Source organism: Larus michahellis, chromosome 1 (genome assembly GCF_964199755.1).
Source record: "Larus michahellis chromosome 1, bLarMic1.1, whole genome shotgun sequence".
NCBI classification, from domain to species: Eukaryota; Metazoa; Chordata; class Aves; order Charadriiformes; family Laridae; genus Larus; species Larus michahellis.
This window is the reverse complement of record NC_133896.1, coordinates 73,287,846-73,313,706: the sequence shown is the minus strand read 5'-3', so window position 1 is coordinate 73,313,706 and position 25,861 is coordinate 73,287,846. Positions and strand designations below refer to the sequence as shown.

Sequence of the window (25,861 nt, the reverse complement as noted above, 5' to 3'; positions counted from 1 at the left end):
TACAATCAAAAGGAAAGTTCTGCACCCCCAAAATATCCTAGCGGCTGTTTGCCACAGAGCTAAGTGAACACCCTTAGTTCACTTAGAACACCCAACCTAGGATGGGCAGAACAGGATAGGCTGAACCCCTAGGAGACCGAATGGACACAATTTACAGAAGAATCAGGCTCAGCCTCTATTACACTGAAGAGAGGTATTGCACTGATGCTGGTGCCCATGAATGTGCTGAAAGCCCTAGCTATTGGAAGCACGTGATTATGTAAAAATAATCATAAAATCTCAGGAAGTAATTAGCTCTGGTGGCTGTAGGGCACAGCTTAGAACTTAAACCCAAAGACTCAAAAAGCTCAAAAGACATAACAAGAACTCCAAATCAATTGTATATTTTTTCTCAGGAGGAAGCTGATCCATCTTTATTGGGCTTAATAAAATTTCCACTAAGGTATAAACAGCTGCAGTCCTCCCTGATCCACACTAGCCTGTGAATGTTTTGAATCTCTGCCCTGTGGAGTGAACAAAGACTGAAATTCTCATTCAGGCTTCAGCACCTGCAAGAATCCAGGGGGGTTCTTCCCTGGTCTCTTCGCCTGTTCTTCTCCTTGACTTCAATGGGAGTTTCATGCACCCATCCGTGGGCAGAACTTGTCCCTCCTTTTGCATGCTTCATTTTTTATTAGCTAACCCTGCTCATGCATCCCTGCCATGATGTATTAGACACACACACACATACACACTTAATTTTTCTCTGAAAAAAGGACCTGGGCATTTAACAGATGACGGTCAATCGGAGTAAAAAAAAAAAGGGGCATTTTAAAATAAAGAGCTAAAGTCCTTGGGGGAATGAAAAAAAAATCATCCTTGCAGAATTTCTCCCTCCCATGCGTAGGCACTTGCTAACTGAGAGTAGTGGCACTGTGACAAAAGTAGCAAAACCAAAGGCAGGCTTTACTAAAAGAAAAGGGGGGAGGGGAAGTCTTCCACTGGCCATCTGTGAAAATAAGGCATGTGGCCATTAAATGCAGAGGCTGTAAATATAAATATACACAAGCTCCACAAAGCAAATGGCAAAAAAAAAATGGGGTGGGGGGAAGAAAAGGAAAAGGGAATAAACTTTCAGCTGAAGCAAATCAAAATGTTTAAAGCTTAGTTACCAGCGCTGGGCAAAACCGATCTTGATCTTTGCAGTGTGCAAACTTGACATGTGTTTTTAATTAAATTTGAGAAAAGTTTCAGGAGAAATGACAATGGATACAGTAGCCTTGTTGAACAGAGGACTCCTTGAACGTGAATGATCCTGTTGAGCCCGCTGACTGGGCTCACTGAAAGGCTGACATACAGGGTGATGGATGGGTGATGACATAATACCTGCTCGCCGCCTTGTCGTGCTTTTTGAAAACTATCTACTCCGTGTTGATAGCATTAACAAAGAGGACTGCAACCCCCACACAAGAATTTCTGCTGGCAAAGAACCTCAGCAAGACAAAATTAGGAAGAGGGTAGGGAAAAGGGTAATAAGAAGGGGACATGCAGTTGTTAGGATAATACGTTAACCTTTGTGTTGCGGGACTGTAACAGTCCATTGTCTGCAAGATACCCCCTGGTCCTCACATTGTATAATAATTACTCCAAACAGAAGGATTTCTGCTCAAACGGCAAGAAGAGAACAAAAATATTACACTGATCATCCTTCCTAGCGTTTTACAGGCCAGCGAGGAATAGAGTGAGCTACAAATTACAGGACATATATATTAGCAGTCTGCTGAACTTGCAGGGATAAGTGTGCGTGTATGTAATGTCTGTGGGTAACACAGCCTCTGCTAGTCACTGGGAATGCTAAAGTATTTTTCCAGTAAAATACTACAAAGATTATGAAAATGGGCAGATTTTAACTCTTACAAAGTGATCTGGTTTATGATGTTAGTACTGCACTTCTGGACTCATTTCCAGTGGGTTTCTCCTGTTTGGGAAGCCCAGCTTGTGCAAGGTCTCGCTCTTCCTATTTTCGATCATTACAACTTAACTGACTCAAGTCTGACCCACGGACTGCCAGTGTCGGCAGCAAACGTGGGGGCAGACTCTGTTTTACCAACCCTTCTCTTTTCTTCTCCTCCCTCCTCTTCTCTCCTCCAGTTTTTTCTCTACTTTCTGGTTCAAATTTAACTATTAGGGGAAGAAAAAAATATTATTGAAGCAAAATTCTCTCCTGCAAGAGAAATTTAAATCCCATGTGTTAAACCAGCTCCTCCTTATGCCTTTAGTAAAGTGAGCTCCAGTGTTTTATTTCTCAAAGACAGCAGGATCTGCGGGTTTGAGATTCTTAATATCCCCCTCCTCCCCGAGGGGAGAGCAGGGACAGAATTCATTTCAGCTCAGCAGATCACAGCAGTTTCTTAAGAGTTAACTCTGCTATCCCCATCCATCAGGCAGCCAGCGAGGCATCAGGAAGGAATGATGGATGTAAAATTATTACAGGGCAGCCACCCGATATACTTACTGCCATTTGTAACTAACGCTGGAACTGACACACTTTTTTCATTATTAAACATCCACATTAAGTCAACATTGGTCACTGTCATTTCATGTTTGGCACTCTCTTAAGGGGAAGAGGGAGAGGTGGGGGTGGGAGTGGGGAGGATGGTGGGAGGAGGGGTGGGTGGGAATGGGAGGAAAGGCATCCTGAACCCAGTGTTCCGTAAGCATGAGTAATAAATAGGCTCCTGCTTACAATGCTGGAATAAATATTGTTACAAATAGCTCTTTAGTTACAGCCCAGCAGACAAGTACATGTCACAGCCTTTTAAAAGGACACACTCCAAGCGGTAACAGGGAGAACTTGTACCACAGGTTAAGAAACACTTCAGCAGAGGAGGTACACGCATGCGGATGCACTCCTCTCAGAGCGTGCTACGAGTGTGACTGCCTCCATACAGGTCTGGGATGCTTGCGTGGCTGCGTATACTTACACGGCTCTCCCAGCCGCCGGCACCTCTAGCAGCAGGCGCCAGCATTCGGAAAACTCTACCTGCGTTTGTACCAGTGTACGCAGACACATGCTCAAACACCTGCATCTGTGCCCCCTTCCTCCTTTTTTTTACAGTTACCAGGGTACATACACAAATGTTGGAGAGCCTGACTATAGTCAGAAAAACACTGGCTAGCTCGGTGCGTGTTTGTGCTGTGTATCGCTGAAAGACTGCACTGTGGGCTTGTGTGCATGCACACACATGCTGGCTCTTGGTGTTTGTGTACATCTCCTTCGCAGAGGAACAGGCAATTTTGGGGCCGAACAAATAGACCAGAGTCCACTTGCTGATGTTGCCCGTTGTGGTGTTTGCACTAGATGACAATCCGCACTCTAAGCTACATGTATAAAAGGTATCATCATTTATGTATAGTACATATCAAGCTATAATTAACTGTAGATGACAATTACAAATAAAACTATGCTCCTGGGTTTCCAAGAAACCAGAAAAACATATACACACATTTCTCATTTATACATGGAAATGTTTCCAAGAAAAGTAATGTAAAAATATGTTTTATTGCATTTGCAATTAAAATAGGTTTTAGTAAAATCCATGTTCATCATAATGCTCATAGTTTTTACTGTAATCCTCTGAAAATCAAATCCCTCAAGATGGTCCAAGTTGGATGCCCACGAAGTGACTCACCCAAATCATCCTAGCCATTTCAAAAAAATCTTTTCTCATTTATGACTCCTTCTACACAGCATCTCTCCAATTCCACAAACTTCCTGCCTGACTCCTACCTTACAGCTAGCAGGTCCGGCTGTCCACAGGGATCAACCCATCTGGGAACACGAGCCAGCTAACAGGTCATGTGCATGTGTGCAGAAAAGCCCCAAGAGCTTTAACAAGCGACTCACGAAGGTGATTTCCAGCCCTGAGCCTGCCCAGCTACCCCTGGCAGATAAATCCCTACCAAGAGTCTAACAGACACGTTCAGAACTACACAGAGCCTACTTTCCCTTGTAGGCTGCAGCAGCAATTCTTGCAACAAAATCTCAACAAAGGTCTCAGAGAATCGTAGGTCTCCTTAACTACACCGGCCACTGCAGCAAAGAAGGGAGGAAAATTTGGGATAGCCCCAGACAAGCGTTTGTTGCCTATAAAGACTGAGATATTTCTACAGGAAGGAGAGCGTTTCTTCTGTACATAACCATAGACATAATGTACATTTCTAAGTACAAATATGACCACAGACGCATAGCTACATTAGGTAACCCTCTTTTAATTCCATTCCCCACCTCAAAATCTCCCTGTCAGGAAGCAACCAGTGAGCAAACGTAATGTCCCAAAAACTCAGGGGGATGCTTCTAAGTCCCCTGGCAGAACCCTGAGCTTCTGAAGGGAAACCCTCAGTGGTAACATTGCAGCACTCTATTTCTCACTACCAACCTGCCCGATTATCTCTTTTTCTTTCCCTTGAAAGGCAGAAAAAACAGAATAAAATTTAATTCAAAATGGCAACATTCACCTTCCTCTCAAATCTTGCTCTTAATAGGAAAAAAAGCTTTAAAGTCCCAGATCAGACACAAACTTCAGAGAAGTTGGGGTGTTTGTCTGGATCTGAACTCTACAGCTGGCTAGTCAGTGGATGGCCTAGAGCATGTATTGGAAAGGAGAACAAGTACCTAAACTTTACAGCCTACATCTTTTCCTCTTTTGGGTCAAATGCAAGAGACAGGTTAGGAGATCCTACAGTTAAAAAGTGCAACTTCTTAACTAGTACTTAGTGGCTTAAGTGGTCGCCCCAGCAACTCAAATGCCATTATAGCCTAGGAGAGCTCAGATTTGGTTCTGTCCTTTCCTGTCTCCACTTTAGAAAAAAATAAAATAAAATAAAATAAAATAAAATAAAATAAAATAAAATAAAATAAAATAAAATAAAATAAAATAAAATAAATCAGTTCACCTATATAAAGTTTTGGCATTTATTGTATTGAAAACCACAAACCCTATGGTTGCTTTAGAAAAATTTTCAATCGAGCAAACAATTTTTTTCTTCCTGCTACCTTGTAAAAGAACTCCTCTCTGCCCTCCACGAGCCCACCAGGAGGCATGAATTAGAGAGGAAAATAAACTTCAACTGGGGTTGAGGGTGAGAAGTGAAAACAGAAGGAGTAAGGAGAATCCCAACAATAGGAAAGTAACAGAATAAAGTGAATGCAGATGGTTCCACTCCTGTTACTTAATCAAAAGGCTGTGCAGAGTCACTAGAGCCAGCATAAAGTCATGTGTTAGAACAACAGCTGATCTGTATTAAAGAAGATTAACTCGCAATGCCATGGTGGAGGGCCTGGGATTATTTTATGTACTTCCATTGCCGAACAAGCCGTCAGCACAATTACTGCCCTCCGATGTGAATGACTGATCTGTAACCACAGCTAAACAGCATGCTGCTCAGGGGCCTGGGTGCTTCATGAAGATGAATTTCCATACCATCAAAGTGCTTTTAATGGGCTTCCTGATCCAACCACAAGGCCTGCTTTGCAAGTATATAGAACTCAGGATGAAGGCTTCCTGTCCAAAAGGATTTGGTCGGTTGTCACTTGACAATTCCCAGCCAGCACAAGGGAGGAGAGGGGGGAGATAGGTAGAGTTGTCTCTGCTTTGGAGGATTAAAAAAAAAAAAAAAAAAAGAAAAAAAAAGGGTACAGATGCTTTCTGAATGCAACCAACTGCTGTATCCACAGCTGAATTCAATGCGCTTAACAAATAACGGCAATTTAGCTATGCTTGCGAGGAATAGCTTGAGTCACTTTGCATTAGCATCTGGCTGAGTGTTAAAGTCATTTCTACATGGGGAGCAGAGAAAAGAAATTTCTGCTCCGAGCATCCTTTCAAGAATGCTTAAATATTTGAATATAAATTCCTTTGTGCTTGTGATCACTTCTTCTTATATCTGACACTCTGCTTTTCCCTTTTCCCTTCTGGTACTCTTCTATGTGAAATGCCGTAAACATGCTCCATCCCTCTCTTTCTCCTTCCCCATACCAGCGCTCTTATTCTTCTAAGAGAGATTGTATGTACTGCCAGATACCTATTACACTGACCTCTTTTTTCCTTCCCCTTCCTCTCAAGAAAGTGCATGAAATTGGAGTCATTTCTACATCACTTACACCCAGGACAGGCTGATGAAAAAAGTACAGTAGTGAGAGACTCACGTGTACATTTAACATTCATTACCCAGACTGCTGGCTTCTCACAGCTTATTGATCAAACTCCATCTAAAAACAGGGAAAATGGAAAGCTATCCAAATTAGCAATCTGCTCATTCTGGACAATATTGTTTGACTCACAAGCTTCCTAGGATGACTGACTTTCAAGTTTCTGCTAAATAGCTGATCATTTTTATTCATTCTATTTATCAGCCTATCTCAGTGATTCACACAAGGACTTACAGTGAAAAGCCCCTAGAATCAGTTTCAATAAAATTCAGTTTACACCAAATGCAACAACGGTCATCTTCGTTGTACTGCACGGTGAAGGCTGTATCACCTCAGAAAATATTGCGGGGGAAGAGAGGAACTGAAGGAAAAGACTTGCTAAGCAGATGAAGTTGAGACGCACACAAGAGTTTGGACGTATATCTTAGGTGGCAGTATTATAAGGACAGTTCACTAGAATTGTGGCAGCAAGAACTGGCAGGTCTATTTATCCTCCATAAGCCAGGGCAGCGCACGGAAAGACATCAGGTATTTGCAGAGAAAAGCAGCAAATCATAACCTCTTTGACATACACGATGGTTACAGTACATACAAATTTTACTAGAGAATATTCACTTTGTCGATATTTTGTTATAGCACAGCTTCACAGGCCAGTTCAAAAGCAGAAGGTGGTAAGGCCCATATGTTCTGCTGCCTCTAAGTTTCACTGCAAATATTTGGTGCAGTTTGTGTTGTCAATTCTCCATTTTTTCAATTTTGTTAAGTCATCTAACGTGATATGACAGTGCTACATCGCAATGGTCACAAAATATATATGACAACCTCACAAGGCTAAATACCCAGAAGCTGAGCCTGAGTATCAGCAAAGCTTATGTTCCTAAAGAAGCTTGAATATTTTCAAATCCAGCTCATCTCACAAACACATGTAAGCATTTCCATAAAGCAAGATTTCCACTTAGACCCAGAGATTTCCAAGATCACCTTCTCATAATGCACGTTGACAGGCTTGAACAGAGAATTAGTGGCCTCCAAAGTTCTCGTGAGGGCTTTAACTGTCTCTGCCTCCTCCCCAATCTCCCCCAAGGGTGTCCAGGTCTCTCTCTCATGTCATCTTTTGGTTATGGCTTTCCTTTTACTTTTCACTTTTTTTGAAAGAAGCAACTATTCTGTTTCAAAATGGGGAAGAAGAAAATAGAGCAAGAAAAAGGAGGGGAAAAAAGGAGGAAGAACCTACGTATCTGTGGGGAGAGGCAAATGCAATCTCTGACCCTTTGCAAAGGGTGTCTCGGAAACTCACCTTTTCTGTCCTGCAGTTATTGAGACCCAGGCTATTCACAACAGCCACCTTCCCATCCAGCACCTGTTGTTCCCTCCGAAGTTGCTCCTTCATCTGTCGGGCCTCCTGAATTGCCTTGGTAACAGCATCGTGGTCATTTAAATAACCTGACGACGTGATAGAAGAAAGGATATCTTAAAAAGAGAAAGTTACAAGAAAACACTTTAGCTTTCATCGACGAAACGCACCAATAGTTAATCATTATTAACGAGAAGGAGTTAAAAGGTAAAGCCCAGAAACCCACCCATGCTTTGTAATTCTGTTCTTGTTATGACAGAGCCACCTGGGTAGAAAGCACGAGAAACCTCAGTGCCAAAATCATCGTCCCGATATTTGAGCCCATGAGTTTCAATATCTCCCGGATGCTGCGGAGGTTAGCCTTGTGGTCTCTATGCAGCAGGATGTAACCGGATAAGAGTTAGGGGAGGCTTTCATCACGCCAGCAATCCCAAACTCTTAAAAATAGACCATTTCATTCTTCCCCTTCTTAAAACTTGTGAATACATTAAAATAAACCACAGGTGGCGGTGGTTTGCTATAGATATGAAATGCATAATGGCTGGGAAGAGAAACCTCATCCACTGAATGCTCCCCACCACCACCTGTCATTCAGAAATGTATAAGAAACCACAGCTACACGGACCTACATTCCCACTCCTATTCATGCTGCTAATAGTAGGTCAAATGTCCACTGTTTTGCTGCAAATTCACAGCCTAGGGCTTAGCCTTAGTAGTCACTGAATTATTTCCTTTTAAAATGTTACAAGCATCACCGGCACAGCTAATACTATTTAATTTTAAATGTGACACTTTGTCATTTTTTTCCTTTCGCGTACTGTAGATTATACTTATTATGATCTGCATGTGATTTGTAGGATAGAATACTGATGGGAGACTCCAAGCCCCAGTCTATTTTTCAAACATTAAAGGAGAGGCTAATATCTATCAATCTCCCTCCCCCTCGCCACATCCCCACACGCGCGCGCACGCACACACTTCTTTCTGTCTTTTAACTAGGGCATAAAAACGGCATAAAATGAATCTGTAATATGAAATTGCCCAGAAAAGGGACTTCTGTTTGTGACATGAGGCTAAATCTAACCAGATCCATTGGTGAATTGTGACAGATGGAGGGACTGTGAGACAGAAGGCAGGCACTAATCACACACAAAATGACCGGCTTGCCTCAACATGTTCCATGGATTCCAGCAAACTTTACACCCTAATCCATTTTTAGAACAAAAAACATCTGGGCCATAAATCCTCTAATCTGCCAAAACACGCTATTAAATCCCATGATTTGTTGAAAAACACTAAGATTAAAGAAAGGAAATATAAAATGGCTAACTGCCGTGTTAGGAAAGTGTTATTAATACTCTTTCTTTGTCTCAATTATGAATGTTCTGTTCCTAAAGAGCCTTGTCTAATCATGTCAGATTACACATCCTTGTTGTATCGCTAGACTCTTCTATCTGATCCGCTGATTGCCAAAAAACGTAGGACATTGTCTTGCTGCTTAAAACATTTCAGGGGAAGAAGCTGATGTCAGATTAGTTCAGTGCTGCGCTGCTGTCAGGATTTTAGTTCAGTTTGGGTTTTTATTGTTGTTTTTTTAGACTGCAGACAGAACGGGACCGGTATTACCGTCGCCCTTGGTGCGCAAAAACTAGAAAGAAAAGTTTCTGTGCAGTTTGACTGTTGTTAATTGTACTAAAAGTTCGCTTTTGGCTAAATACCCAGGAACCCGAAGAGTTTTATATGAAATAACTTGATCCACATTGCTTTTATCAAATGACCCAGTTCAGTAATTCCCAGCCAATGGAATTCCAGTAATTCGAGCTTTCCCAGCCTAAGGAAGGATATAACCTGCACCAGCACAGTGCTACCAGCTGATTTTTTATTTTTTTTTTATCTCCATTTTATCAACCGGCTTGGTTTCTTCCCCACTTTGCATCTGTTACTGATCAAGCTTGCATGTAGTCTGAATAAATTGTAAAGGAAGCAAACAAGCAAGCAAACAAACAGTAGTATTACTGCTGGTCGTGCTCTTGATTAGGCTAGGTATAATACTTTCAATCTGTAATACAGCCGAATTTGCCGAGGAACTGGAATTCATGCCCTTCTCCAGACTATTTGGCTTTTCCTGAATACTGCTATCTTTGAGACAGTTTGGCACATGACAGTGAATAAAAGCAAGCACTCCTTATGTTTTTCAGTAGCTGCCAAGATGCTGGTGTGCAGGGAAATGATTAATATAGAAGTGAGTTGAATGTAAATTATTGTTGTTTAGGGTAGGTGGTGAATTATTGACAGAGAGGGGAACTGCATTACATAAAATGCACTTAGTTACAAGGATTGCCAAACTAGCGCAGAGATGTTGAAGATAATGGCAAAGGGCAGAGAGAAGTTGTTTCTGTTTTTAGTACGCGGACATATGCCTGTTCCCGAAAAGAAATGCTTGGATTTAAAGTCATACATGAAGCCACGACATTTGTGACTGCTCAGTCTGTAGCATAATTTATACACGATAAGGATAGCTCTAGAAAAGGACTCCATAGCTGTATGCCCGAATGCAGCTACACTCTTATTCATCGGAGGCTGTTAAGTGTACATCCTCCAGAGACAACTGTACGATACATGAGCGTTTCTCCATGCCACGGGAACCAAGCAGCCTGAAGAACAGCTTTCAGGGAACGGTCTTCATTTGAAGTTAGTGGCAGTGAAAAGAGACAGCTCAGCCGCATCCCAGCAAGGTGGGCCGTGCACACCTCGGACAGGCAACTTGTGTCTCGCGCTGACAGCTCCAGACACTCACATGGTGGAAGTAACCGGCTGGCAAACGACTGCCCGCTTCCCAGTGACGTTTGGTAGAGGGATTAATTTCTCACGATAAAAAAGTAATCTGGTTTCTCTAGCATTTTTAGGGACCTTAGTTCCTTTGCTAAAAATGTTATCAAAATTTTTTTGTGGCACATTCCCTGCTGGATGGTGACTTGAAACTGCATGCTCACTTTTTTAAGATAACCAAACGGTTTCAACGTGGTAATGGGTTTTACTCACTGTAACTTTGGTTGGATCTGACTGAGCAGTTGGCAGGAAAACTCTGTAGAGTGTTCACAAGCCTTTTGCTCTTCTAGTCCTCCATTAAAGGACAGACCTTTGTTAGAAGTAGGCTGTATGTCTGTCCAGCTCCTGCACCACAGTTGAAGACTGCTTACCACAGTACGCACAGTGACACTGCTCGGCAACCTCAAAAAGTCACTTTCTATATTTGTAGCTGAGAGATATACAGCAGTGAAGTCTATGTCATTAACAATAACTTAAGTATGTTATCTTTTGCTCCACAGTTTTCCATGGTTTATTAATGGTATAACACATTAATTCTTCTTACAAGAGTGACCTTTAAAGCTCCATTCATCCTCACAGCTTTTATCCAATTACATTATCACTCATTACAGGTACAGCATTTCAAAATCTGCACGTTGTTAAAGGAAGTAAATTGCAGGGGTCTCAAACCTATGAAAAATATCAGGTGTGTAGGGAAAGAAGATTGGAGCGGAGAGAACAAGAGACGTCCTGCCACTGAGATGCAAGTCAGATGCTTAACTCCACATCTAAATGTGATGCTCAGTCTATCGAGGACAAAAAATTTAATGTGAAAAAATTGAGACTCGATGCATTGTACAAGGAGAGCAGTAGAGCCAAGCAAATGAAATATGAAATACGTTATTACCTACCAAAGTTAAACAGTGTAGGGCTAGTAATAATACATACATTAACAAATAACCATGTGATATTTACACAGTATTTATACAATTGTAATTTGTCATACCAAACAAAATTATTTCCTTTTCTATAGGATATAGGAGCATATTCTCTGATATATGTAACCCCCCTCAACATAAGGTATGCACAGTGGGAGGGTAATACAGTGGGAACTATATCTGTTTTGATCTTTGGACATAACTATGGGTCTTCCTCGTGTCTATGTCTGGAACAGGGACTACAGAGAGCTTGTGAGAGACCCGTAGAGATACAAGAAATTTTTACTACATAGTACTGAGGTATCACAGAAACAGCTTCTGATGTATTTGACCTATGGTTTCTTTTGTTTGTGCCATCTCTGGAAGTGGCCAGCGGGAGATGTTTTAGTAGCAACAAGATACATGGCAGCAAAGGTACAACAATCTACCCCACTTAATTCCCTGAACAGAGCTTGATTTACATCCTGAAATCTTAATTCAGGTTATATTCAATCACTTCATGGAATAAAATGTTTCAGTGAGAAGGATGAAGAATGGGGTGTGTACACATTTTACTTACACACACAAAGAACAGTCCCTTTACCACACCAGACTTGTAAAATCACCACTAGGACTGTTATTATTTAGATGGTCTTTAGGCAAAGAGGTAATTTTGACAGGAGGAAGAATTAACACTATTTTTCCGAACAATGTTAGAAACAGTCAGTTAAGACTTTTTGCAAGATACAACATTAAATTTGGGTTTTTGAATGAACCTGGTGATTGTGTTGCTTATTAGACCAAGGTAAAATAATGCTCCATGCAGCTTTTTAGCGGACTAAGGATTAAACCTGTAATTTTGCAAAGATGTATTTGCATACGTAGACTTTTAAGTGAAAGGGAATTTTTTAAAAGTTTTTACATTACTTTTAGATGACATAGCAGAATATCGTGTGTCCTTAATGCCCACCGTTAGACAGGTCACTCCCTTTAATGTATGCCATTAAACAAACAGCATTTATTAGCTGTTATTGATAAAGCAGTATCTGAAATAACACAGCCTTTTGTTTTCCGAGTCTGTAAAAGTTAACGTACTCTTCTTGAAATTGTAAGACTCTGGGAGTTCCTTCACTGACACCAACGCATGTAGTATTATAGTCAAGCCACGACAGCTCACAGACCGCTGTCTGGCAACTGGCTGATCGATGGCCACTTTCCAGTAACACCTGTTAATTGTTATGAGGAGGGACAAATGAAACTGAGCTTACCTATTGTGTTAGCCCTGGCCGAAGGACTAGCTAATGTTGCTGGCACGGAGGATTTTAGTGAACTGGCCCCACTATTTATTCTCAGAGTTGGCATATGAGGAGAGGTGGGTGATGTGGGAGACTTGCCATCAGATGTCTTGGGTTTGGCTGAAAGGTTCAGAGGCTGGGCTACTTCATCCTACAACAGGCAGAAGAGAAAAGAAGGTTATTAAAAGACTGCTGTTGGCACAACACCGTCCAAGCAGAGACAGTTGTTTTCAGCTCATATGAACTTCTAAACCGGAATGGTTGTATGGTATACATTAAGATCAAACATGATACCATCTTGTCATTCCAGTTTGGAACCGAGATGACTGATAAGCTGGAAAATCAGCGTGACGTGATCAGAGAACATCCTCCATTTGTACTTTGTATGTAAGAATTGCCTCTGAAGAAATTATTCACATCAACAAAATATATCTTCTATGATGAAAATAGAGAGCACTTTTATATTTTATTGTTACCTTATTTTAAATTTGATATGGATGAATTAAAAAGGAACTGAAGAGAATTTTCACTTAAAATTCAACCACCGCTACCCAAATCAGGCAAATGTGTTTAAGTGAATGGTTTTTCAGTTGGTTTGGGTATTTTTGTTTGTTTGTTTTTTGTTTTGTTTATTTAACTTGTGCTTTCCTCTAAACTTCCCATGCTTAGAACTGCAAGCGCAAAAATGTCATAGGCCATAAATACTTGTCTTCCACCACAACAAGAGAGCAGGAAGAATCTGCCCTTTCTTTCCACAATATTTGAAACAATAACCTGGATAATTCTGCATAAGCCTCTAGATTTTTTCATATTCTGTGGAGCTGGACTTCAAGATTTCAGTAATTATTACTATGCAAAACTAGAAAAATTAGGTGGCATTTTTTGCAGGGTAACTGGAATTATTCCTAAACCTGGCTTGATTACACAGAGTAACTGACAACACTATAAAGTGCATTAAAATTCTAAGTCATGTACTTTTGTTTGACCAAAACAAAATACAATAAGGGGGAAAAAAAAAACAGGGAAGGGAGAAAAAGCTTTTCAGCAAGGGGGATGTGTTGGAAGTGACTTTAACTGACTTTTAAATAACCAGAACTAATGGATATGGTGTTAGGTCCAACCATCCCATATTAGCTTAGCTTTCCTCTCACACTGTGACTTAGGAAAGCCGTCCTCTAGCTACTGGAAGCGTTACATCACACAACTGGGTTTTGGCTCTAGGCACTGAAGAAGCCGATTCTGATCTCGCTAAGTTATAAGTACGTTCACTGTTGTAGCGTTATTCCTGCCTTACAGCAATGCAAAGCTGACTGGAATTAGACTCATAATGTTTGAGTGTTTTACTGTTACCACTAAAGTATCTGTAACTACTATCACATAATACTGATTCTTTTCCACAGAGGGTGGTGTGCTGCAGTAAAGAAGGAATTTTATAGTTGCCTATCACTTGTGGAAGTGTGATGTAGACGTACGTCTCCAAACACAGGACAATTCTGCAAAGCACTGTCATATAAATTTTCCATTACCTTAAAGAAGCAAGCTCTGAGCAAAGCACTTCTGTTATATTTGATTATTTCTACACTTTTGTAATAGTCGTACTTAAAAATAAATTAAAAGCTTAGCAGACAAACATATCAGGGACATTGTGGACAAAGCTGTCACCCTTGAAGTGCTATTTAAGCCATCCTAGATGCAACTTGTGTATAAAATAAAGGGGAAAACCCCCAATGCATAAAATTGACTCAGGAGCCTATATTCTGTATTCTCAGAAGCGACTTAGGCACCTAGAAGGCAGAGTTCTGTTGATCTTCTAGGAGACTTAAGCCTCTGGGTTAAAATTGTCACCCGGTTCAACCAGCATTTGACATTTTATGAAGGTGTTCGTTACTTTACAGAAATATAAATCCATCTGTATTAGAAAAAAACAGACTAGCCTACTAACCAAATGGAAGTGAACTGGCTCTGCTGTTCTGCTGATTTCAGTTTAAAAGAAAAATAAAATCCCACAACAGTGCAAGCATAATGTTGTAAAATCAGTACTGAGATCGTTGCATAAAAGCGTGAGTACGAACCAGCCAATGAACCAACCAAACACAGTGAGCCTGTGCTGGACAAGGATCCCTGAAGAGTAAAGTCATCTGTTTGGAAGACAGTATCAGAAGCAACGCAAACCTGCTCACAGACTTGGTTTTGATTCAACCTAAGAGGGGTTAGTTCCCATGTATATTCAATTCTTGACCTCTGTTTTAAGTCTCAACAAAAGGGGCTGATTAGTTGCAGGTATTGTAGTAAAAGCTCCGGTGTGCCCTCTGCCCACTGCAAACCTGACCCAGAGCAGCACTTCAGTTCACAGGGTGCAGCAACCAGTCCCTGATGGGAATGGCTCTCACTCCCTGCAAAGTCAGCCTGGATTCCAACCTGCATCCTCGTGCTGAAAGGTTTTTTTCAGTCTCGTCCTTTTGACTTAATCCCTCAGCTACCCTGTCCCCATAAAGTTTATTTCCTTCCCTTCTCTCGCTCCTTCTCCCTTTCCTCAGTCCTTCTGTTCCCCCTTTTTTGCCTGGGGTGAAGGCAAGATCTTGTGCAAGTCCACTATAGAACAGTGGTTTTGGTCTCATTTAATGCGACTTAGAAATGGGGGAGGTGCTTTTTTCCATCGTAGGCATCCCAGCAATGAAGCTGTCTGCACTGTAACTATTCTTGGTAGTAAGAATGCTCTTCTTCATTCAAGTCAGCACAGCCTTCTCTGGAGCCAAGAAGTATAAGGCCTTGTGGAAATAATAGAAGTCGACAGGTCCAGAGCTGATAAATGTCATTCCAAATTGCCCCTTCATTCACTTTCATTGTGTGTTCAGGCTAATGGTAAATTAATCGGAGGTCACAGAAGCTTGGTTCTCATAAAGGAGGATAAGTAAACAATTTTCAGCTACTATATGTATTTAGAAAATGATATTACTTCACTGTTCGGTCTCATAACATTTTTACTTCTGTTATTTCAAACAGTATTCTCAAATCCTCACTGAAGTCAAATACATTAAAAATTCAGCCAGAGAGTTTAGAAATCCCACGTTGGACCATGAGTTGATAATAATTTAAGTCATTTCCTTTACCACAGTGGACTACACTGATTTATTCCACGGGAGTCTAAAAAATATCTGGGAGACGGGTAATAATATACAATTGTGCTAAGGGTGAAGATGAGTGTTAGGATCTTCACTCCTACACTCAGTGAGCCGTTTTACTCGTTTTCCCATTTGCAGACATAAATTCAAAATTCTCTGCTCTTCCAGTTTAAATCAAAAACTGCACCATTATTGATTTGCGGCTGTGTAACCACGAGAAGAATTAGGTGTTGGCCTACCTTTATTTTTAACCATAAAATCTCCCAGCTAGCATTCTGCCGTATTATAGATTAGCAGGCTTCACTCTCAGTTATATCAAGGCTGTGTATAAGTGCAGCATGACAGCTAGGGCAAATACGAGTAATAAAACCAAAAAAAAAATAGATGTAGCATGTTCACTCCAGGTAGATGTTATCTTTCAACAGCCAGGAGAGTCTGTTTTATACAGTGGGATCACAGAATCCAGACCTACTCCCTGTACTTAGTTTTTATTAGAGAAAGCTCAGTATTGATTGGTCCCTGCCTTTTTTTGACATGCAGTTATTCTAAGATGCCATTGATAAGGTGGGTTTTTTCACGCCAGTATTTTTTAAAGGGTTAAACAAAGTCAAACATTTATTTATATATCAGCCAAAACGATTAATGCTTAGACCAGAGGACGTTAAGACCCAAAAGGCTTGTAATAATATAAACACAGATGTGATGAAAGTAAAATGTGATCTTGATTAAAGGTTATGAAATGTTTCCTTTAAAGTAGCACATTTGTCTAACAAAACAAAACACACACACACAAAAAATGTGGAGAATAAAGCATAAGCAAAAATACACAACGGAGGGCTAATAAAATGAAGTACCCGCAGCAAGAGCAAAGCATTGGTAAAGAGATTCCCATCCCCTATTTCACAGCAGTGTCAGAATAGGCGCCATTTTAGGGGGAGCTGGTGGTTTGATTCCCAGGATTGGAAGACTGTCATTAATCAAAACTTTGGAGCTCAGGGAACTTTAAATCCTTGATTTGCTCTAGATTTTTTTTCCCAGCTGATCTCTAGACACATGAGGGAAGAAAGAAGAACCCTTCATCTACACCAGAATTTGGGGTGTAAATAAAATATTCAAGAGCTGTATTTTGTAGCTTTACTCAACCTGGATTTGTATAACTTTGAGCTTTCAGTTTTAAGCATCAGACACTGGAATTCTCCAGATATAAGTGCCTGACAAGCAACATTTAAACAGAAATACTGCTGGTAAGTTGAGTGTGCATCACACTGCTATTATAAGGTCTGTATGGTCCTTTGAAAAGGTAAAACGCGAGGTAAACACAAACTGCTTATTAATATGGGAGGGGGGAAATGAAAGAGAGAGAAAAGGAAAGGATTTGGTCACAGTCATATAGCAACACAGCGACAGAGTTTCAGACGGACCCAGCAATTCTGACCGGCAGTCACCAACGTTGCAAATAGTTGGCTGAAATGGTGTCTTCTCTTATCTTTCAATCATGCTGTCTCTTATTTACTTCCTCCTAAGATAAAAGGTTAATATATCTCTATGGAGAATTGATATGGAAAAAGAAAGGAACAGAATCTGATTTTGAGAATCTCTCTAAATCTTTTATTAAAAATGGCACTATTTCAACACCAAGAGCTGAATAAAAGACTGATAGCCCAGATGAATGAACCAGTCTCAGAGAAAGAAAAAAAGGGGGGTGGTGGGGAAGAACCTAGACGACTCATTTGGCTTTCATAATCTCACTTCTTTTCACATATTTTAAAGATTAGTACACTATTAAAACACAGTTACTCAATTATTGTACTGTCATTTAAATCCAAGTGCTGTATCCCACTGTGGCACACACTGAAGGTCCAGGTTGCACGGTTTATTACAAAATCATGAACTACTCTGTGTATCATCTGACTGGCAATACAAATGTGCTTAAATGACCTGGCATAAGCACAGCCTAGCATGCTCTACTAAAGAGGCTTTTCATGACCTCTGGGAACACATTCGCCACATCTTGCTGCCTATTTAAATGACCTTGACAGTACAAATTACAGCCAAATGAGTTAGAAATAAGAAGCCGGAGAGGGGGTTTCTAAAAGAACGCCTCTGCCAACTCACCAGAAACAAAGCCTCATTCCCCCACATTGGTTCTGTTGCGTGGAGATCTTCGTTTCAACAGAAATGCAAAATATGGAGCACTTACTGGCATGTCTGGGGCAGAAGACAATGATGCTATTGTTGCCCACTGAACAATGCAGCCAGTCAGTGGCTTATCCATTCAGTCTCGTGCTTATCCAGAAATGTCTGACCAATATGTATCAGAAACCGAGGTGCAACAGCATATACGCAAAGAAAATCCTTTGGCGTCACTGTCCCTCAAGACTACAGCTGTCCACACACTCACACAAAGGTACCGGCAGCTTCCTTCACATCCCCTCCCCTTCCTCTGAAGCCACTCATGGTGAAATTATCAGTAGTGATAATAAGGAGCCGAGAGGTAAAGGCAGTTGTGAAACATGTTGTATAAATGAATCATGCTGCTGATATTATCCTCACTGATGAAATAATTGTATTAAATTAAGCAGGGATGTTCACATGACAGGATGGGTGAATTAGATAATGCTCATCTGCAGCTGTACCTCCTCCTGCCACATTCTCAAGCTTTGATTAAGAATAATGTGTCCCTTCCTGCAAAGGTAGACATTTCTCTTACATAGAAAAAGAGATGGAAACATATAAACAGGCATCTTCGTTACGATGCAATAATAAACACAATAAAATTATTCTTCACGTTCAGAGAAGTCACTGTATTCTACTCTTGCCTATGACTCTCAGTGCCAAAAGCTGAAGGTACAACTAGACTCTTCTCAGAAAGGAAAAGAAGAGGCACTGAAGACAAGACAGAGGGCAAATATTAGGAAGAACTGTCTTCTTTCTTTCTGATCCTGCAAAGTGCAAAAACTTTTCCTTCTGCGACAGCTGCAGAAACATCTCAGCCTGAATTTCTGTCTATACCTAGAGCAGATTTTTTATGGTGTTGCTTTGCTGAGTATCTTTTTCCGAATACATTGCCCTCAGAAGGCAGACACTTTTTGGACTCAGTGCATTACCCGACCAAAGTTAGTACTTCCAGTCTTTACTTGATAGTGCCTCAATACACTTATTCATGGGACTCAAAACAAAGTGGGGAACTGAGCTGCCTTATATTTGTGACAAATATTCTTTTTGTTATCTCATCTGCTTCTTTTAGGGGAATACTCAAGGAATAAGATACTTCCAAATGCCAATACTGGGAGTATTCTTGCAGAGTCTCCATTCCCATTCATGGGGAAAAGTGGTGCAGGAACACACCAACTTAATCTGTTTTGTAGTTCCAGGGACAGACAGGATTTTTTTCCAGTCCTTTTTTACAATGCTAGGGGCTCTCAGTGACGATATTCTCTGGGGACTTTGTCCTCTCAGAAAGATCCCTAATATTTTCCCCTTTCATTTTTCTTTCCAGGAAGCCTAGATGCCAGAAAAGAAGTCTGCAGTTACAAACACTAATTTGCTGCCCTGGAAACCCCAAGCTTTGATTTTGTCTAGTTCACATGTTGTCACAGTAAAATAAGAGAGCTACTGGGTGGTTTTCCCTTTGTATTTAGCGCTGTTGTTTCCTGAAGTTGTACACAGGATTCACAAACAGATAGAGGAAGAACAAAAGGGGGGGCCTGCAAAATGACCTGTCTATAAACGTGGAAGGCCCTAGGAACTGGATGCCCTCCCCTCCTCCCTACAACCTTTTTATCCGATGCACAGTGCTTACTCTGTAGTATCGCTCTATTCTACGAGCTGCAGAATCCAGATGCTGAAATAACAGAGGACCAAATGCCAAACAAGTCTAGGATCATTTTAGTCCTCCAGCTAGCTCAGACATGGAAGAGTGTGGGCTGTTTCACCTGCAGGGCAGCCTAAAAGCACTGTCTGTGGAAAGAGCTATGTAACTCCTCCTCCAAGTCTACATCCAATGACGTCCTGGGGCAAAGGTCTTAATTTTGTTTAGCAACTGGTCAGAACTCTGCACACAAAACCCTAAAAGCAACTCTTTAAAAGTCTTCAGGAAAGACAAGTGCTGCACTGGGACTGAGCCCTTTGGGGTCTCATGGAGCTCAGGGCAGGCTGGTTTGGCCAACGGAATACACCAGGGCATGCAGCTTAGCAAAATGAGCAGACTGCTATGTGTTTATTCAAAATTCATTCATTTAGTCTCTAAAATCCTCAGAGAGGCACCCTCCAAACCATACTTGCAGCTTCTGGCTGGCTTTGGACTGCCAAAACGCCCACCAGCCTTGTGAAGTCTCCTGGTAATCTCCACAGGAAAACAGCACAATGTGTTTGATGAAAGCGGGCGACATGAGAATTCTAGGCTATTTTTGCTTGATCATGAGTTTTCAGTCACACATCAACCTCTAGGGAAACTTGCCGACTTATAGATGCTTATCCCAACTCAGATCCAAACTTCAAACATTCATTTTCATCCATGCAAAAGTAACTGACTCACTCCTATTGCCATTATTCTGCTGTTTGGGCATTTGCTCTTCTGTTAGACCGAAATAAGCAGCAGTGCGAGCGCCTCACCACACTACTTAGGACTCAGTATGTGGATTTTCAGTACAGCATGAAGCAAAATCGCAGGAACAAAGAGCTTTTAGCGTTTGCTTGCACCTCGTAATGAAAAAGCTCCTTCTCATTCTGCATCTCTTGAGTGAGCGAAAATTTAACTCAGTAGCCTCATTTACAAAAAAAACCTTCAGCAAAGCTTGTTCTGAGCAAATCCTGCCAGGCTGGGCCTGAAATGAGAAGAGCCTATGTTAAGTGAAGATACAACATGTGTCAGTGCCGGTCCATACTTCACGCCAAACTTGGGTCCTGTTGTTAGCTTTTTGCTTCTAATAATTACTGTTCAGCTGCTCTTCTCACACCATCACTGCACCTATTTATTTGGTATAATGCTATTAATGAAGTGCTTCTCTAAGAAGGCTCAAGTCAGCTGCTAAGCAGGAAGAGTGACTTAGGCACAGGTCAGCAGGGATTGACTCAGATACTGCAAATCTTCAGCGGAAGACAACAACTGACTTTTCATGCTTTTAACCATGCAAATCACTTCACAAGACGTAAAAATCATTAGAGAGGATCACAAAATTGTGGGGGACAGGAGGGGGAAAGGAATTCTTCCTAGAAAGAACGATTCTTCCAAACTGCCCCCACTGAACTACATGGCAGATAGTAAAGTGGCAAGGTGGAAAAAAATAAGTTCTCCAGTGTACCACAGGAACATTAATTAATTAAAGCTCATAATTACTCTGACAGCTTTTGCCTTATTGTACAAACGGGAAGAATAAGGCACAAAGTGGCTAAATGATTTGCCTAATCTCACACAGTGAGTAAACAGATGAGTCAAAAGGAAGAGCTGAGGAATTGCCACTCTTACTCAGACCACTGTTTTGGGGTTTTTTTGATACTGCACTGAATCTCCCAAAATGCCCAGCGGCTTCAAAAGAAGTTGCAAGAAAAAGCAGATAGCTGTCAGACAGTTTGATCTGTGGCCTGTATTCCTGAACTTGTGCTGGGTAGAAACCGGAGTGGCCCATGCCCTTAACTATGATGCCTTGTAGCTTGGTTCTTGGTTAGATTATTTTTTTAAATCCTTGCTACATAATTCTGTCCCAATAAAACCCAGAAGTCTAAACATGTGGTGTCGTGTCCTTAATAACGCACTCTCCCACCCATAACAAGGCTGTTTAAAAAATGGAAATAGACATTAGACTGGATTTTGTTTGCTGACTAAATTGAACTTGGAGTCACCACCTTCCAGTGAATAAATGTTAAGCAGAATGAACAGCAACGAAAACAACAAAACCTGAAAGGACGGGGAAGGACTTGGAAGGAAATAAAACAAGGACCTGCAAAGCCAAACAGCATTACAAACTGGTACATTTTAAATGAACAACAAGAAAACAGAAGCCACACTGATCAAAGCCTCCCACCTCCTCTCTGTGGTGGATGACACCTTCGCTGGGAGCACACCACCACCTCTAACCCCACACCTGCAAAAGGAATTAATTTCAAAAAGAATACAGACCAAAGTGTACCGTATCAAAACAATTTAGCAACAGACCCCTCCTCCTGCTGTGGTGAGGCAGGAGAAGCAAAGATGCTGCAGGGATTCTAAGATTCAGGGGGGAAAAAAGACAAAACGAAACCAAAAAAACCCAGCTGTTGAAAACTTTAGAAGAAAAAAGTCAAAAGACCTTGAAAGAAAAGAGAATTCAAACAGCTTGGACAACTGGCAGTGGGCTAAGAAATTCCTTTTCAAAAACCGCCTGTGCTTTCTCTGACTTTGGATATCTCTATGTAGCCTAAGTAGATTTTTCACTAAGGGAGGCAGCAGTCTATGCTGCACTACAAATAAGTGGTGCAAAGATAACATGCACTGTTTTTATTTATAGATATGTACAACTGTAAGAAAAATGTCAAAATATGTTTTGTAACTGTAGATATGACCTGCCTGAAAATTTGTTTTTCCCACTAATAGCTTTTCAAAGGGAAACTATCAACACAAAACTCATCCGTCTTTAATGCTTGTGTGCTATTACGAACATCCCAGATCACTAAAATCAAAATGATTTTACAACTCTGTCTTGCTTGGTGTTTTTTCATTTCACCTCCTTTTAGCAGTACGATGAAATCTAATCAGCAGTTCCAGAAACTGGAGGGAGTTTAACGTACTGTAGGGAACGTTCAAAGCAAACACATGCTCCATCATCGAGTACTGCACTCATAGAAGAAGAATTTGTTTAATATTTATGCCCCATCCATATTCACATATGTGGGGTTAACTACTTGAGAGTACACCTGCTGGGAAGGATCGTTCCCATTCCTATGCCACAGCCATGCCCTTTTTTATTCCTGATTCCTTGGGTTCAGTTCCTGACTTTCTCTGTGAACTTGAACGAGTTACTCATTATCTGCTCTTCTGTACATTGTCACTGACATCTTTGCGAAGTTATGTTAAATAAATAAAATAAAAAAATAAATTTTAGTGTTTTGCACAAGTGCGAATGGCTACACAAAGTAACGGGCCACCTCTTTTGTCTCAATTCTCTACTTAGAAAATCGGAGAAAATGCGTTCTTTCATCTATGAGAAGAGTTGCTTCCATGCAAACTGGGCATACATCATGTATATGTTTATCTAACTGCATGGGGACACCACCATTTACACCACTTTAGTAAGTACTATTGATATTATGTAATTATCCTAATGAACATATTAATCAACCCTAATAATCATAATTAAAATCGAAATATATTGTAGTTTCTTTTTTTTTTGTTTGCTGCTGTCAGTACTGAATGCAGATTACAAGCAGAACAGCGTTGAAGAAGTACTCAGCCCCCCTTGGTGAATAGACTTCAGATCCTGTTCCTGATTCCCACTAGCAAAAATGAGATCACCATCAGGACCGGTATCGGGGCCAAATTGCTGGCAGGCACAACGAACCACTAATTGCTGGATTCATTAGTAAGACTCATAGTTTGTCCCCATGAGATGCTGAACACTTTCAGCTCCTTTTAAAACCTAGCATCTTAGAAATTAAAATTAACAACTGCAAACTAGTATTTCTGTTATACTGTAGAAACTCAGCATGAATTTGAAGTCAGATCACAAGAATGCCAAAAATCTATTATTTAAAATTAGGCAGATTTTTGTCTACCATTTTCCTGTTAATTCTGTAGAACATGCATGCATCCATACACAATAGATATTCCATGCTGTTCCTCAAGCCTAAACAATTGGTCAAAATAGTTTTTGTAAAGCTGAAAGAAGACAACTGCCTTAAAAAATACCTTTCAAATAGCCCCAGCATCACACTGTTAAGACTGGCCTATTCTTTTCAGACGTAAAACAAATGTCTATTTAAGAACACATCCAAATGCATTTCCATCACTCAGCCAGAACACATTCGCCTCCCAGAAGCTAACACTGTAAGAAATGGAAAGAGAGAGGGAGAGAGAGAGGAGACCTTTAGTCCACCTACTGGCTTCACTAAAGGCAATGAATCCAGCCCTAGCTCATTTCAAGTAGGTTCAATTGTGTCAAAGGTTACCCACAAGCTATTTCTTGATGATTTATAGCTGATGTCTACAGATCTCCTTTTATTTTAATGATGACTTCAATACAGACGTTAAGACATTCTTTGTCTTCGCAGAAGTATATGAGAGGGAAGTTGACAACTTAAAAAAAAATTCCAAGAGGCGGATTCACTATTTCTGAACGGGGCCAGCTCTGGGCAGTTTTTATATCTTATCCAGAAGGGAAAAAGGGAGGGGAAAAAAGCCCCCTTCATCCTTTTCTCCTGTACTAAAGCTGCTACGTTTTTGTGACTTATTCTGGGCACAAATCCTAGAGCACTGACTCAACGTGTATATCACCAGTTAATAATGATCAAGACAAGCCACTAGGACACTTGGTAAGCATAAGATATTTTTATCGCTTCACCAGTAATAACATATATTTATATAGCATTATTTTGCTCTGTTTGAGCCCAGAGCAATTTACAAAGTGAGTCCCAAATGATACTATCATGGGAATCCTTACACCCAGCACTGAACCGTAATCATTTGGGGGTGAAGAACAACAGCGCAGGAAAAGCAGCAGCAAGTAAAACCACCGAGAGTTGTCCAAATGCGATATTATTTTCAGCCTCAAAATTAGTCTGTGTGTGTGCATGTATGTGAGTGTGCACATGAGGTCTGTGTGCATGTATGCACGTTTGGCAGTCTTTATCTCTATAGACATTTTGAGCGCACCAGCCAATCACCATCAGGATTGATGAAATCCTCAAAGGTCCTCAAAATCCTCAAAAATTGTGTAGAGGGACAACGGGGTAGGGAGGGGAATGCTCTAAGCCTCTCCCCTCAGGAGAAGACTCCAGTGCTTACCCACCCTTTAACAGACAACAGGGGATCCCCCGGAGAGGGGTATTCTACATTTCCAGTGAGAGTCCAAATATTGTGAGACTTCGCAAATGAAACTAGGCTTCACTGGCACTCTTGGAGCATCATGCTCATTTGAAAATGAAGGCAGAAGAGAAAGTATCTATTCAGTTTGTTCTGCTCTGCAGGCCTCTAAGTATCTGTGCTATTTTCTTGCTTAGGGTAGCCAAAAGGATGTGGCTGTTGTCTTCCTCACCCACTAGCCTCGTTTGGTACCTAGTTTGGTACAGTAGTGAATCTCCTGAGTATTACACCACCACATCGTTCTGCCTACTAAGCTGCAGTTCACAGGGAGGACTCATTTTGTGTAGAGAAATTGGTATTTCCAAGGCTATGAAATTAAGAACCGTAAATCCAGACGTGAAATGTAGTGGGCAAACAGTCACGTGACACCATTTTTAACTTCTTGTATTATGAATGAAGTGCTACTTGACATGCAGTTCTCAGCCAAATGTATGTGTTGAATTTGCCTGACCCCAAATTAGGTCCGCACCTTTTACAGAGAATGTTGAAAGCACAGGCTATCCAAGCATTTATGATGAATAATAAGCAAACAGAGATGAATGAATTCATGCCAGAGTTTTAATTGCAGACTCTATTTCCAGTGGACATCAGAAACTAGGATAGGAGTACCCAGAAAGGGAAAAGATAATTTCAGAGAAGACTAAGAATATTGTAAATAGGCACAAAAGGGGGTCATTCTGATCTGCAAGCAAAGCAGAAAAACCAACAGAGTTTAGACTAGAAGGACTCAAGATTTACTGAGGCAACCAACAGCTAAATTCAAAATATATTAACTTACAGCTGTAACCTGAAGTCTACACAGCTCTTAGCATGGCTAAAGATAAAAATAATCACTGACCTGGAATGACTGCAGCCCTGAGAGAGCCACCTTTGGAAAGAAAGAAATTCACAAGAACACAACACAACAAAAACACTCTCCAGAATTATTATATACAAATGTTTTCTTCCTAATTGAATACTGAATTAAAGCTGCTTTAGTAATTCTGTCCCTACATTACTCCCTTTTCCGGTACGCTGCTTCATAGTTTTCTCTGGAGCATTTTGGAGACGAATAAATGTACCCCTGAAACTCAACTTTAAGAAGGTTTTTGTGCCAATTTTCCCATGGATATGTCATGTT

At 40.8% G+C, this 25,861-nt stretch overlaps 1 protein-coding gene across 34 annotated transcripts in view; it reads right to left on the bottom strand.

The window, feature by feature from the left end:
* The window catches only part of SOX5 (SRY-box transcription factor 5), a 656,593-nt gene that overhangs the window by 24,951 nt on the left and 605,781 nt on the right, over positions 1-25,861 (bottom strand). For 19 of the 34 annotated variants that reach the window (XM_074586204.1, XM_074586286.1, XM_074586249.1 and 16 more), the window contains 2 exons: positions 12,538-12,715; positions 7,488-7,660 (listed from right to left, as the gene is read on the bottom strand). In XM_074586204.1, the coding sequence (XP_074442305.1) occupies positions 7,488-7,660; positions 12,538-12,715 (351 nt within the window). The remainder of the gene's footprint in view (positions 1-7,487; positions 7,661-12,537; positions 12,716-25,861) is intronic. The other 15 variants (XM_074586316.1, XM_074586333.1, XM_074586325.1 and 12 more) reach the window with 1 other exon arrangement.